The 15582-nt window shown below is 41.2% G+C and overlaps 1 protein-coding gene across 2 annotated transcripts in view; it reads left to right on the forward strand.

The window, feature by feature from the left end:
- The window catches only part of TJP3 (tight junction protein 3), a 78631-nt gene extending 64933 nt beyond the window's left edge, over positions 1–13698 (forward strand). For both annotated transcript variants that reach the window (XM_075864130.1, XM_075864122.1), the window contains exons 20-21: positions 6435–6478; positions 13469–13698. In XM_075864130.1, the coding sequence (XP_075720245.1) occupies positions 6435–6478; positions 13469–13574 (150 nt within the window). In that variant the 3' untranslated portion in view covers positions 13575–13698. The remainder of the gene's footprint in view (positions 1–6434; positions 6479–13468) is intronic.
- Positions 13699–15582: the final 1884 nt, after the last annotated feature.

Here is a 15582-nt window from a genome sequence, read left to right on the forward strand (position 1 = left end):
GACAACTCAAACCAGCTGTTCAAATAATAAAAATTGGCCTGTTTTTAAACGTGTGGATTATAAAAACACCACAGCAGAAAAAGATGAAATGGGGGGAGGGGTACGGACGGACGACAAGTATACTGTCGAAAAGGATATGTCTGCCATTGACCCTCATTATATATAACAAAACCTATACCTTAACCCCTTCAGGACCAGGCACGTTTTGGCCTTCAGGACCAGCCCCATTTTTTCAAATCTGACGTGTCACTTTATGTGGTAATAACTTTGGAATGCTTTTACCTATCCAAGCGATTCGGCGATTGTTTTCTCGTGACATATTGTACTTTATTAGTGGAAAAATTTGGTCAATAAAGTCATTGCTTATTTGTGAAAAACACCAACATTTAGAGAAAATTTTAAGAAATTATGATTTTTCTAATTTTAAACGTAACTGCTTGGAAAAAAGATTTACTAATTACTAGTTACTAATTAACATTTCTACTTTGTTTGCATCGTTTTTTTTGAACGTCCTTTTTATTTTTTTAAGGACGTTACGAGGCTTAAAAATATGAGAAATTGCTGCTAAAAGTTCTAAGAAAATTTCAAAAGGCTATATTTTTAGGGACGAGTTCAGTTCTGAAGTGGCTTTGAGGGGCCCATATGTTAGAAACACCCATGTAACACCCCATTTTGAAAATTGCACCCCCCAAAGTATTCAAAACAGCATTCAGAAAGTGTTTTAACCCTTCAGGCATTTCACAGGAATTGAAGGAAAGTAGAAATTTACAAGTTATTTTTTTTGCCAAAATTCATTTGTAATACATTTTTTTTTTATCTGTAACAGAAGGTTTTACCTGAGAAATGCATCTCTATTTATTCTGCGGTTTTTAGAAATATCCCACATGTGGCCCTAGTTCAGTAATGGACTGAAGCACAGGCCTCCGAAGCAAAGGAGCACCTAGTGGATTTTGGGGCCTCCTTCTTATTATAATATATTTTAGGCACCATGTCCGGTTTGAAGAGGTCTTGTGGTGCCCAAACAGTGGAAACCCCCCAAAAGTCACCCAATTTTTTTGAAACTACACCCCCTCAAGGAATTTCTCTAGTGGTATAATGGCATTTTTACCCCGTAGGTTTTCTGCTGAATTTATTGGAATTAGTCTGTGAAGATGAAAAGCTATTTTTTTTTTTTTCTGAAAAAACAGACTATTTATAATTTTTATAAGGAATAAAGGAGAAAAAGCACCTCAACATTTGTAAAGCAATTTCTCCTGATTACGGCTATACCCCATATGTGGTAATTCACTGCTGTTTGGACCCACGGCAGGGCTCAGAAGGGAAGGCGTGCCGTTTGGATTTTGCTGAATTGGTTTTTGGGGGCCATGTCGCATTTGCAGAGCCCCAGAAGTACCAGTACAGAAGAAATTCCCGAGGTGTGATCCCATTTTGGAGACTATACCACCCTGAAAGAAATTAATTAGAGGTGTAGTGAGCATTTTGATCCCTCAGGTGTTTTATAGATTTTATTAGAATTGGGCCGTGAAAATGAAACTCTTTTATTTTTCTAATAACATGTAGATTTAGCTCATAATTTTTCATTTCCACAAGGAATACAGGAGAAAAGGCACCCCAAAATGTGTTATACAATTTCTCCTGAGTAGGGAAATACCCCATATGTGGTTGTAAACTGCTATTTGGACACACGGCAAGGGTCTAAAGGGAAAAAGCACAATTTAGTTTTTGGAGTGGAGATTTTACAAAATTGTTTTTTGGCGCCATGTTGCATTGCGCTGAGATACCAGTACAGTGAAAACCCCCGAGAAGTGACCCAATTTAGGCAACTACACCCCTCCAGGAATTCATCTAGAAGTGTAGTGAGCATTTTGACCCCAAAGGTTTTGCAGAAATTAGTGCACAGTAGATGTTGCAGGTTGAAATTGCCATTTTCCACAGATATGCTATTTCAGTGCCCAATGTGTTGGGCTCAGATTGTGCCACTTTAGACTCACACCTCATAAATTGTTAAGCGGGTTCTCCAGAGTATAGTAGTACCCCATATGTGGTCATAAACTGCTGTTTGGGCACACTGTCAGGCTCAGAATGACCGCCATTTGGCTTTTGGAGTGCAGATTTAGCTTGGTAGTAGTTTTTGTTTGGGGTTTTACTGGTATTTCAGCTTATAATGTGGGGGCATATGTAAGCTGTGCGGAGTACATCGGGGTATGTGTGGGCTGTGCGGAGTACATCGGGGTATGTGTGGGCTGTGCGGAGTACATCGGGGTATGTGTGGGCTGTGCGGAGTACATCGGGGTATGTGTGGGCTGTGCGGAGTACATCGGGGTATGTGTGGGCTGTGCGGAGTACATCGGGGTATGTGTGGGCTGTGCGGAGTACATCGGGGTATGTGTGAGCTGTGCGGGTAAATGAATAATAAAATTAATTATCCACGGATAGTGACATACCCTTTGAACCAATCCTTTTATGCACAGGTCAGATTTTTGGGTGCAGGAGTCGCACTTCTAAAGGGTGTCCGTGGTATTGTACAAAATATCCGCACTCCAGCATTGCCTAATCTTTGACTTCTTAACTAGCCCCATATGTGGCACAGACCCCAAAATGTCATCGTTTTCGCTGCATTTACATGGTCTACCAGTGGGGGCTGCAAATGATGATGTGGGGTTTTAGGTGAAGAACTGCTGCACATATAAGTTAGTCTGGGCCGTCGTTTTGCATTATTGCGTTCCGAGAGTCATAACTTTTTATTTTTCCGTTGACGAGCCGTGTCAGTGCTTGATTGTCATGGGACGAGCTGTAGCTTTTATAAGTATCATTTTGGGGTACATGCGATTTTTAGATTATTTTTTTTATCACTTTTTATTCAATTTTTTGGGAAGTTTATACATTTTTAACGGCGTTCTCTGTGCAGTATAAACAACATGTTAACTTTATTCTGCGGTTCGATACGATTATGGCAATATCAAATTTTATATAAATTGTTTTACTACTTCTATGCACTGTACCAGTTTTTTGTTTTGCATTGCATACTTTTGGGGGGGGGGGGGGGGGTGGTTTTGTACCATTTCATTAAACACTACATGTCTACTACCTTGAAAGGTGCAAAATATTTTTTCATGTGGCACGAACAAGACTAAAAACAAAGAACTTTAATATTCACCCCCTGAAACTCAATACTTTTTGGAGCCCCCTTTTGCAGCAATTACTGATAAAAGTCTCTTGGGCTATGTCTCTATTCGCTCATCACCTCTAAACCCTGGGATTTGACACAGATGTCTTGAAATGGCCTAGTCAAAGCCGAGTCTTCAATCCTATCTAAGTGTTTCCCCTTAAACTCCTCCAGTGTAGATTTAGCACTATGTTTAGTGTCCTTGTCCTGCTGGAAGGTGAACCTCCATCCCAGTCTCCAATCTCTGGGGCAACATACACATCATTCTTCCTTATATAGTGGTATTACCGATTTGGGAGGTGAAAGTTTGGTAACAGACTCCCTTTAAGCAATAGCTCTTTTTTTCTGGCCACTTTTCCATAAAGCCCCACTCTGTGGAGGGTACAGCCTGTTCTGGTCCTATGGACAGATGCTTTAATCTCTGCTGTGGATCTTTAGAGCTCCTTCCGTGTTCTCGTTGGTTTCTTTGTTGAATTTCTGATTTACTGCCCTTTATGCCCGGTCTGAGCTTTGGTGGACGTCCTTTTCTTGTTAGGTTTGTAGTTTTGCCATATTCTTTCCTTTTTTTGTTATAATGGATTTATTGGTATTCCATGGGATGTTGTAAGTTTGGAAGATTTGTTTTTATAACCCAACCCGGATTTATACGTCTCCACAACTTTGTCTCTGACCTGTTTGGAGATCTTCTGAAATTAACTGGTGTGACTAGACATTTTTGGTTTTGGGTTTTTTCATTCCACTGTAATAATTTAGACTGTATTGTCAGGTCCTTAACATAAAATCTAATTTAAAATCCGTTTTAATGCAACAAAACAGAAAACCCCACGGTGGTGAATACTTTTGCAAGGCACTGTTGACTAGATGGGAAGTCTCTCTTACAATGAGAGTCTAAGAAAATGTTTTTTTTTTCTAAAGATGTCTTAGGCCTGATTCACATCACGTTTTAACTCTTTTGTCAGAGGTATACGTTGGGAGGAATCCTGACGTATACCTTTGACGGAAAGTAGAAACGAATCGCACTGTATGGGCATACAGTGGAATACTTCTACCCCTTTTGAAGGCTATGTACACCTTTTGAGGGCATTTATTAAAAATGAATAATAAATAGATTAGTGCGTGTGGATGTGTCAGAGTTGCCCCCTTTTGGTCCGAGGTGGTGGAATTTCTTCATACCCATTATGAGTTTCCACGACCTCTTACCCCTCAGCGGTGCCTCTTGGGCATTATGGATGAAGTTATACACACCCGCTATGATAAGATATTATTTCGCTTTATGTTCTGTGCCAGGAAGATTGTAATTATGGCTTGGAAAAGCACAGGTCGTCCGAGTTTAATCAACTGGCTGCAACTAGTAAATAAATATATACCTAGGTATAAGAAGCTCTACCTTAGTAGGAAATGTCCGGTTAAGTTCTGGAAAAATTGGTCGAGGTGGTTGGAGACTCTAGAGACTACGGTTTAATTGTCACTTGAAAGTGGCGGGAGGTGGTGGTGGGGTTTGAGCACAAGGATGAATGTGTATGTATGGCAGTTTGTTTCAGTTAGGCTCTTGGGGAAGATCATGTCATTTATTTTGTATATGTTATATAATGCATCGCCTATGGATTGACATTGCTTTCTGATACTCATGCCTTTTCTGAATGTATCTTGTTTTGTATTGATTGTATATTGGTACGTGTTTTGTACAACAAAAGTTTTTGAAAATAAAGCCTTTTAAAAAAAAATAAAAAAAAAAATAATAAATAGATCAGTGTTTTTAGTGTAACTTTGTAATTAGTCTATATTAAAAATTAATTTTACTTTGAGATACAGCAGTTCTGTATTCTCTATATAGAACAGCTGTATCAATCAGTCTGAGGCCCCATGCACACGACCGTAATTACGGGCCCATAGACTTTTATTGTCCACAGGTACCTTCCCGTTTGCGTACGGGAAGGTGCCCGGGCCGTTAAAATATAGAACATGTCCTATTTCAGGCCGTAATTATGGCACGGGCAGGCCCATAGAAGTCTATGGGGCTCCCTTAATTACGGGTGGCTACGTGTGTGCACCCGTAAATACGGGAGCGTTGCTAGGCGACAAGAGATTTAAATTTTTGAATAAAGAGAAGCCGAGAAAATTGCGTCTGAGCGATCATGTGACATTTCCAGCCCCCTTTTATTACGGGTCCGTGAATACGGATGGCAACAAACCCGTATTTACGGGCACGGGTCTGTAAATACGTCTTAAAGTGTGACAACGGACCCGTATTTACGGGAGGGAAAAAATACGGTCGTGTGCATGGGGCCTAACACGCAGGATCCACCTGTAATCGATCACATCTAAGTTATGAACTTAGGTGTGGTTGTTCACACGGTCTTCCTGCGTGTCAGATATGCAGGTCCTGCCGACACTGAACCTGTCAGATCTGCGGGACTTACGGATTCAGTGTAAAACGAGCGATACAGCTGTTCTGTATTCTCTATATAGAACAGCTGTATCTCCTAAAGTAAAACTAATTTTTAATAAAGTATAATTGCAAAGTTACACTAAACACCCTAAATCTATTAAAAAAATGCCTTTAGAGGTGCTCATAGCATTTTAACCTGTGACGGCACATAAAATAAAGGAGTTACAAGTTGGGCTCTGTTCACATCTGCGTCAGAGGATCTGTTCGGATAGGTCAACACTGCATTAGTCCTTTTTTTTTTTTTCTGCGCCAAATATGACAATCTGCGATATTTCTCCTGTCTAAACGATAGACGCCACAATGGAACCTGACTGATCACATTATACCTCAATGACCTACAGCAGCCGCCAGTGATATCAGTCGTACGACAGATCCAGCACTGCGTCAGTTATAATCTGAAACCAGGATTTAGCGGTGAACAGAGCCTAAATAGAAGTCTTCAGTTCTCTATTCTGTAAAAATATTCAGTCGTTTTTGTTAGGTTCAGTTTCCATCTACTTCGGAAGATCAATTAAAAGGCTCTGTTACAGATTGCCATATTTGCCGTGCAAAATAGCACATCCTTCAGAGCTATTTTGTCTAGCAATATGACTGATCCAGTGCTTCCATTATTTTCGCTATTCTGTTCCTATGACAGAATAGATTTACGGAAATGAGAGCACAAATGTGAACGTGCGATTTTTTTTTATTTTTTTTTGTGGGTTTTCTTTCACATGTTTTCAGGGGGCGACATTGACAGGTTAAGCTGCCTCCATACCACCTGAGTAATAGGGGAACTGATTAAGTAAAGTTTACATTTAATGTTTCTTTCTATTGTAGGAAAGAGCTATGCAGGCCCGTCCTCAGTGGAATCACAACAACAGGTACAATAGAATATGAAATGGCAATTTTATCCTCTTCGAACGTGATCTACATAAGCTTCAAGAAACATTGCAAATGAAATAGGAGACAAAATGGGTGCAAGACGTCTTGTATATAATTCAGAGTGACTGGTAGAACCCTTAAGAAATGTGCTCACCTGGTGAAATTAAAGTAAATGCATGGAATTCACTCTGGGGTATGTAGAATGACTGGTAGCCGAAAAAACGCCTTCAATCCAGACCTCTGCAGGTGCATTGGATGAGTTAAAATGCATAAGAAAATAAAAAATCTCAATAGCGCTGTCAATTCTCTTCAGAAAGTATTATGAAAATTCCGTTTATTAGCTTCACAAAGAATTACGCATTTCGGGGAGTGATCCTCTTCATCAGATCAAAAGACAATGATCCCCATTTTTGTAGGGTATTAGATCCAAACGCCATACTATGCAATAAAAAAAAAAAATGACATGGTTTAGCCACTGCTACAGAGCCTAACTTAGAAGTACTGATTTTGAGTTGCTAAGTGGGAGTTGCTAAGTTGAGCAGTGCATTGTGGGAATTCAAATGTTTACCCTATTAGTTAGAGCTAAGATGTTGATTCACATTTCTGACCGTGGAATGAAGCAAAACTGCGGCAGCACAGTTAAAACTGGCTATAAATAGAAATTGTGAAAACAAAGTAAAATAGGGCAATTGAAAATCCGTACAAAGCTAGAAAATAAAGTATTTGCATTTAGAATTTTTTTATGCAGATTTAAACGAGGGGCCAGTGCACAATGTGGCGATCTCGCCGTCTTTAACCACCTGTAACGAGTGGCAATCTACAATACAGTTCGTCAATCAGCGCTTGTTTGCTTCATTCCGATGAGCTAGGATCGCTAAGTATGGGGACGAATGTTCCTTTTTCCCAATACTTTTGCCTCATATCAGATGCACATTCCCCAGTTAACACATAGAAATGTGCTGCCGACTAGCAACCATTTAAAAAAAAAAAATCTCTGCATACAAGGATTTAGATGATCTTATGCTTGGAATCACAAATACAAAATTAGCAGTTTGGCAAGTCACACATTTAATTACGTATAACAGAACAAGAATTTTTACAATACTTTTGACCAGGCACTGTCCTTTTCCCAGTATCAGAAAATATATGTTCGTCCGACTAGTGGCTTCTGCTGGACAAGTTTCAAACGGTTCTTGCAATCCAGTTTGTAGTAGTGTCAGAGGTCCCATTTTAAAGAGGCTCTGTCACCACATTATAAGTGCCCTATCTCCTACATAATGTGATCGGTGCTGTAATGTAGATTACAGTAGTGGTTTTTATTTAGAAAAACTATAAATTTTGACCACCTTATGACCTATTTTAGACTTATGCTAATGACTTTCTTAATAGACAACTGGGCGTGTTTTACTTTTTGACCAAGTGGGCGTTGTGGAGAGAAGTGTATGGCGCTGACCAATCGGCATCATACACTTCTCTCCATTCATGTACTCAACATGTATCTTGCTAGATCACGATGTGCTGTCACTTACTCACACATTAACTTTACTGAAGTGTCTTGAGAGTGAATAGACATCCCTTCCAGCCAGGACGCGATGTCTATTCACAATCCCGACACTTCGGTAACGTTTGTGTGTCACTTACTCACACAGCACATTGAGATCACGCTGTGCTGTCATTCACAGCGTGATCTCGCGAGATCATGCTTGCTGTCATTAAGTCCCACACAAACGTTACCGAAGTGTCAGGAGTGTAAATAGATATCGCGTCCTGGCTGGAAGCGATGTATATTCACTCTCACTCACACATTAACGTTACTGAAGTGTCCTAAGTGACTGCACAGCATGATCTCGCAAGATCACTATGTGCTGTGTAAATGAATGGAGAGAAGTGTATGAGGCTGATCGGTCAGCGTCATACACTTCTCTCCACAACGCCCACTTTGTCAAAAGCTAAAAAACGCCCAGTTGGGCATTAAAGTCATTAGCATAAAGCTAAAATAGGTCATAACTCTTTTTCTAAATAAAAAACACTGCTAGAATCTACATTACAGCGCCGATCACGTTATGTAGAAGATAGGGCACTTATAATGTGGTGACAGAGCCTCTGTACCTTCAAGCGGTTGGCCACCACTGATGTGAATCAAAGGTTCTATTTTTTATATCCAGCTTAAAAATTAAATTATTTATAATCAGATCTAGCCTTTTAACAGGCCTAAATTATAATTTTGGTTTATAAACAAGACCAGCTGGATAGCTTATCGGCCGCTGCAGCGCTGGTTTTCTTTTCCTGCTAGCCGCCCACTGTCATGTGGGCGATCCCTAGCGTTCAGTGTCCATTTCAGTTATAGACCTTGGGCGCTGGGGACCGCCCACTTGACAGTCTACTCTTACAGGTTTCCAAAACTAATGGGACGGATAACAAGGAAACACTGGAAACTAACCCAGCAGGTTTTATATGTAAGGGTATGTTCACACGATGAGAGGCATTTACGTGTGAAAAGACAGACTGTTAACAGCTGCCTCGTTTCACACGTAAATGCTCCTCCTCGTAATTTACGAGGCGTCTGAGACGCTCGTAAACCTTGAGCCGTGCTTCATTGATTTCAATGAAGAACGGCTCAAATTACGTAGCAAAGAAGTGTCCTGCACTTCTTTGCCGAGGCAGTAAATTTACGGGTCGTCGTTTGACAGCTGTCAAACGACGACTCGTAAATAACAGGTCGTCTGCACAGTACGTCGGCAAACCCATTCAAATGAATGGGCAGATGTTTGCCGACGTATTGTAGCCATATTTTCAGACGTAAAACGAGGCATAATACGCCTCGTATACGTCTGAAATTTGGCCGTGTGAACATACCCTTAGAGGATGGGGTGGCGCTTGACTTCTAAGAGTCTGCTTATTGTAGTAGCGGTTTAAGTTTGTCAGATTTTTATTTTTTTTTTGACACCCTTTAGGATAAAGATGTATGTGGCAATATTTGAAGTGGTGCCTAAATAAATGTTTAAAAAAAATCTTTATTAGTGTAGTATTAAAAATAGGGCACTCATGCCACAAATTCCTGTGAATAGGCGTTGGCAAAACAGAAACAACGGTCCCTGAACAGGTGTTAAAAAAAGGTATTGGTTGGTACACCTTAACGATACAACAGCAGACAGGGGCAGTGAAATTACACTACTTGTCCGTTTGCCATAGCGATACAAAGTTGCCTAGCCTCGCATAAATGTCCCATATGCACTGATACGGTGTGCACCACTTGGAACATGAACAGGAGACCTAGCAATCATAAGCACACATTTTCAACATTGGTAATTCTGTGCGATACGTGGCATTGCTATGTGTATGAATACAAACTGATCCTCGTTTTGCTGACACTGAAAATCTTTTCCTTGTGTAGCACACATCTACACTTACCGGGTTTATGCAGCAAACGTATCTAGAAACCGCCTGAAACTCCCCTAGTGACTGCTGATGCTCTATGCATCTTTTGGATTGGCTGTTTTGTTACTATAGGCAGTTCGGGTCGGTGGGCGTGACCTTCGCACTGTGATACACAGATTGGTTTTGTCTGAACAAACACGCCTCCTGTGTAGGCGGGGCTGACCGTATAAGGCTTGTGAGAGTCTCCGGCGCGCGCTAGACCAGGTATCAGTGTCTTAGTGCATGGCGGAGAATACATAAATTCAACAGCATAATATGTGCTGTGCGGTAGCGGTTCAATCCAGTACAAGCAATTTACAATAACCCCTGAGGACGCTTCCCTTTTGTCAAAGGGTTGCAGAAACGCGTTGGGAAAGTGCCGAGAAATTGCTTATCTGTGGAAAACAGACCCCATTTATTTATTGCTAGGTCTCCTGTTCATGTTCCAAGTGGTGCACACAGCATCAGTGCATATGGGACATTTATGTGAGGCTGGGCTACTTTGTATCGCTATGGCAAACGGACAAGTAGTGTAATTTCACTGCCCCTGTCGTATCGTTAAGGTGTACCAACCAATACCTTTTTTTAAACACCTGTTCAGGGACCGTTGTTTCTGTTTTGCCAACGCTTATTCATAGTAATTTGTGGCATGAGTGACCTATTTTTAATACTACACTAATAAAGATTTTTTTAAACGTTTATTTAGGCAGGACTTTACATATCTTACTATCAAACGTACACTATTTACCTTGTTACTATTGGAATTTAAATATTTGAAGTGGCTACACAAAGCTGTACAGGTCAGCGGGAAATATACTATATGGACAAAAGTATTGTTACACCTACAGAAGCTTTTATGACATCCTATTCTAAAGCCATAGCCATTAATATGGAATTGGTCATCATCCCCCACCCATTTGTGAGGTCAAACACAGACGGTGGAGGAGAGATTCTGGTTGTCTTCTTTGTAGTTCATCTCACAGGTGTTCAATGGGGTTATGGTCAGGGCTTTGTGCGGACCAGTCAAGTTCCTCCACACCAAACTCACCCAACCATGCCTTTATGGGCCTTGCTTTGTGCACTGGGGCATAGTCATGCTGGAACTGGAAAGTGCCTTCCCCAAACTGCTCCCACAAAGTTTAAAACTACAATTGTCCACAATGTTTTAGTATTTTTAAGCATTAAAAGGGTTTGTCCATCAGAAAGGTTTATGGCATAATCACAGTATATAGCGTAAATGGCCGATGGATGCAGTTCCTACCTCTGGGCATGAGAAGTACACTGTTTCCGTAACGGCCATTCACATATGGGAGTTACTAAAACAGCACTCAGCGAGCTACGTTGTTTTTGTTATTTTAGACTATGTAGTCGGGAAGTGGTATGGGAATAGAAAAAGGTAGAACAGGGTTTAGGGGGGCCCCGTTCTAGAGATAAGTGTGGGTCCCAAAGGTGGGACTCGCATCTATCTAACATTTGTGGCATATCCTGTGGATATTCCATAAATGTGCCTGATGGGCAAAACCCTTAAAGATTTTCCTTCACTGGAACTAAGGGGCCTAGGCCAACCGCTGAAAAACAACCCCATCGCATTATCCCTCTTCCACCAAACGTTACAGCTGGAACAATGCAGTCAGGCAGATAACGTTCTCCAGGCATTCACAAACCCCAGACTCATCCATCAGATTGCCAGATAGAGCCCAATGGCGACGTGCCTTACACCACTCACATCGGCAGATGAAGGCTTGCATGCAGCTGCTCAGCCATGAAGCTCCCGATGCACAGTTTTCATTCTAATGCAAGAGGAGGTTTGGAACGCAACGGTTAGTGAAGAAAAGTCGCCAAAGTTCTGCTGACTCAATATGTGCCTTAACAATCAGCAGCCATGAAGTTAGAGAGAGTTGCTGTGGTTCCTAGACGCTTCGACTTGCAATAATACTGCTCCAAGTTGATCGCAGAATATTTAGGAGGGAAGACATTTAACGAACTGACTTGTTACAACGTTGGCATCTTATTATAGTATCACACTGGAATTCAGTGAGTTCTTTACAACCACCCATTATTTCACAAATGTTTAAGGCGGACTACACGGCTAGGTGCTTGGGACTGAATGACACACCGGAGTTCAATGATTAAGAGGTGTGTTCCAATACTTTGTCCATATAATGACAATATTTTGTTAGATTACATCATAAAATAAGGTAACTTTCTGTTTTGTCCCGGTTTAGGGTGGTAGTGGTGTAGGCAAGAGCCATAACTAATCCACCTAACATAAGATGCATTGGGAAATATTCCTAGAACTACTACTTATTGAAATTAGCACTGCAGTTCTTTCAAGCATTAATTCCCTGGCAAGGTAAAGGGGTTGTCTTATTTATAGACTAGGAAATCATACAGTTTTCTAATGCATATACATTGGAAAAATCTGCTTACATACCTTTCTTATGCCTATACAGTAGCCTCGCTCTAGAACAAAAAAAAAATAAAAAATGGCTTACCCCAAAAATTTTGTCTATAGTAAACACATTCATGGGCTAACTAAATGATACTAAACATGTCAGTCATGTGGCAGCCACCCCCACTCATATTTAGGGCTTATTCAGACAAACGGGATATACGTCCGTGCAATGCGCGTGATTTTCACGCGCGTTGCACGGACCTATATTAGTCTAAGGGGCCGTGCAGACATGGGCGTGATTTTTACGCAGCGTTGGTCCGTTGTGAAAAAAAGTCACGACATGTCCATTCTTTGGGCGTATTTCGCGCATCACGCACCTATTGAAGTCAATGGGTGCGTGAAAACCACGCATGTCACACGGAAGCACTTCCGTGCGAACTGCGTGATTCGCGTAACAGCTGTGAAAAGGATGAATGAAAACAGAAAAGCACCAAGTGCATCCAGCCTCAATGTGACCCTTGACTTCTAGTTAACTAACAGGTTACTAGTAATTTGAGGAGCAGAACATCTAGGTATGTCTACCTACAGCAGTGTCTAAGCATAATGTCTGGCATAATGTCTTCCTTATAAATATCACCTAGAGACAGGTAGCCATGTTATACAAGTAAAAGCATACACCGTGAAGAAGTTGTAACAATAATTCTATCATTAGTCCTATTCCGTTAGCAACAGGGTTACATCACATCCATGAACTAACTAAATGCCAGGGGGCACATGACTAACGCCATCTTTAGTCAGTTAGCCCATGAATGCGTTACACAGGTCTAGTCCTTGGACTATACCAATCTACTGTGCAGAGACCGAAGATTCTGCACTAGGATGAAAAATTTGTCAGCAGAATTTCTAGAATAGACAACAGTATGATTTAATATTCTATAAATTTAAATAGAAGTGAGGGAAAGTAGGACAAGGCTTCCAAGGGAAATAGGAGGTCAATGTTTTTGAAATAACAGTAACTATCCTATAGTCTCTCACTGGAGTAATGACTTGACAAAAAAAAAGAATCTATATTATACTTTAAAAGCAAAAATAAAGTTACTATAGATTATACATTATTAGCATAACTTACAATGTTTCCTTTTACTATACTGCATAATAATTGTGTCTCAAACTTCAGCAGGGAATATGAGCATGATGCACTTCGCAGAAAATTTAACAGAGCAAGAAGTTCCAGTTCAGAGGACGAAGACTACAGTTGGGGAGGTCGAGCCACTGATCTGTAAATCGTTCCCTATATGACCCAATTAAACACGGTCTATGAAATGTTTTGCACCAGCTTTCTGTATTTTATAATAAGCAGTTGCCGCTTTGAACAAAACATTTGCATAATAAATTGTTTTTACAGTATGTATAATAAATAGGTTTTTTTTCATATCTGTCCATTTTATTGGTTTCATCAGAGCTAACTGGAAGAGAATCCAATAGCCAACATCATGTCCTGTACAAATCAAAGCATTAACCTAATTTAAAGGAGTAGTCCTCTTTACAGTGAAACTAAAAAATCAGAATGAAGCTACATTTCAGCAGATTGTAGTGAGTCGGGCTGCTTTAATACCCAGACATCAGCCCATGTCACAAGAGGAAGCTGCATGCTGGGGCTAGATAGACTTTGGCGCAATACTTTAGTAGATTATAGCGGTTGCTCGATGGTTGAAATTTTAGAGTGAAATTAGTTGCATGCATCCTCTAAACTACATCTGTAGTTAAAGAGACTCTGTCACCACATTATAAGTGCCCTATCTTCTACATAATGTGATCGGTGCTGTAATGTAGAGAACAGCAGTGTTTATTTGGGCCGGATTCACACGAGCGTGTTCAGTCCGTGATATACGGTCCGCAGGTTGGACTCATTTCCCGAACTGCGCACACTGCAGGGAGCTGGGCTCTTATCGTCATAGTTATCTATGACTTTAGAAGTCGCTGTGGGAAACCGGTCACGTACTGAAAACATGTTTTCAGTACGGGACAGTAGTTCCGCGGAGAGGCAGGGACTCGTAGCGTCATAGATGACGATAAGAGCCCAGCTCCCTGCAGTGTGCGCAGTCCGGGAAATGCAGCCAACCTGCAAACCACATATCATGGACTGAACACGCTCGTGTGAATCCGGCCTTCGTCAAAATTGATAGTTTTTCCTGAGTTATGACCTATTTTAGATTTATGCTAATGACTTTCTTAAGACAACTGGGCGTGTATTTACTTTTTGACCAAGTAGGTGTTGTAAAGAAGTGTATGACGCTAACCAATCAGCGTCATACACTTCTCTCCATTCATGTACTCAGCACATAGTGATCTTGCTAGATCATGATGTGCAGTCACATACTCCTACATTAACGTTACTGAAGTGTCTTGACATTGAATAGACATCGCTTCCAGCCAGGACGTGATGTCTATTCACAATCCCGACACTACGGTAACGTGTGTGTGGGACTTACAGCACAGCAAGCGTAATCTCGCGAGATCACGCTGTAAATGACAGCACAGCGTGATCTTGATGTGCTGTGTGAGTAAGTCAGACACAAACGTTACTGAAGTGTCTGGATTGTGAATAGACATCGGGTCCTAGCTGGAAGTGATGTCTATTAACTTTCAAGACACTTCAGTAACATTAAAGAGGCTCTGTCACCAGATTTTGCAACCCCTATCTGCTATTGCAGCAGATCGGCGCTGCAATGTAGATTACAGTAACGTTTTTATTTTTAAAAAACAAGCATTTTTGGCCAAGTTATGACCATTTTTGTATTTATGCAAATGAGGCTTGCAAAAGTCCAACTGGGCGTGTTTAAAGTAAAAGTCCAACTGGGCGTGTATTATGTGCGTACATCAGGGCGTTTTTACTACTTTTACTAGCTGGGCGTTCTGACGAGAAGTATTATCCACTTCTCTTCACAACGCCCAGCTTCTGGCAGTGCAGACACACAGCGTGTTCTCGAGAGATCACGCTGTGTCGTCACTCACAGGTCCTGCATCGTGTCGGACGAGCGAGGACACATCGGCACCAGAGGCTACAGTTGATTCTGCAGCAGCATCGGTGTTTGCAGGTAAGTCGATGTAGCTACTTACCTGCAAACGCTGATGCAGAATCAACTGTAGCCTCTGGTGCCTATGTGGCCGACACGATGCAGGACCTGGGGCAGGAAGTGAGTGACGTCACAGCGTGATCTCTCGAGAATACGCTGTGTGTCTGCACTGCCAGAAGCTGGGCGTTCTGAAGAGAAGTGGATGATACTTCTC

Source organism: Rhinoderma darwinii, chromosome 1 (assembly GCF_050947455.1).
Source record: "Rhinoderma darwinii isolate aRhiDar2 chromosome 1, aRhiDar2.hap1, whole genome shotgun sequence".
Classification (NCBI taxonomy): domain Eukaryota; kingdom Metazoa; phylum Chordata; class Amphibia; order Anura; family Rhinodermatidae; genus Rhinoderma; species Rhinoderma darwinii.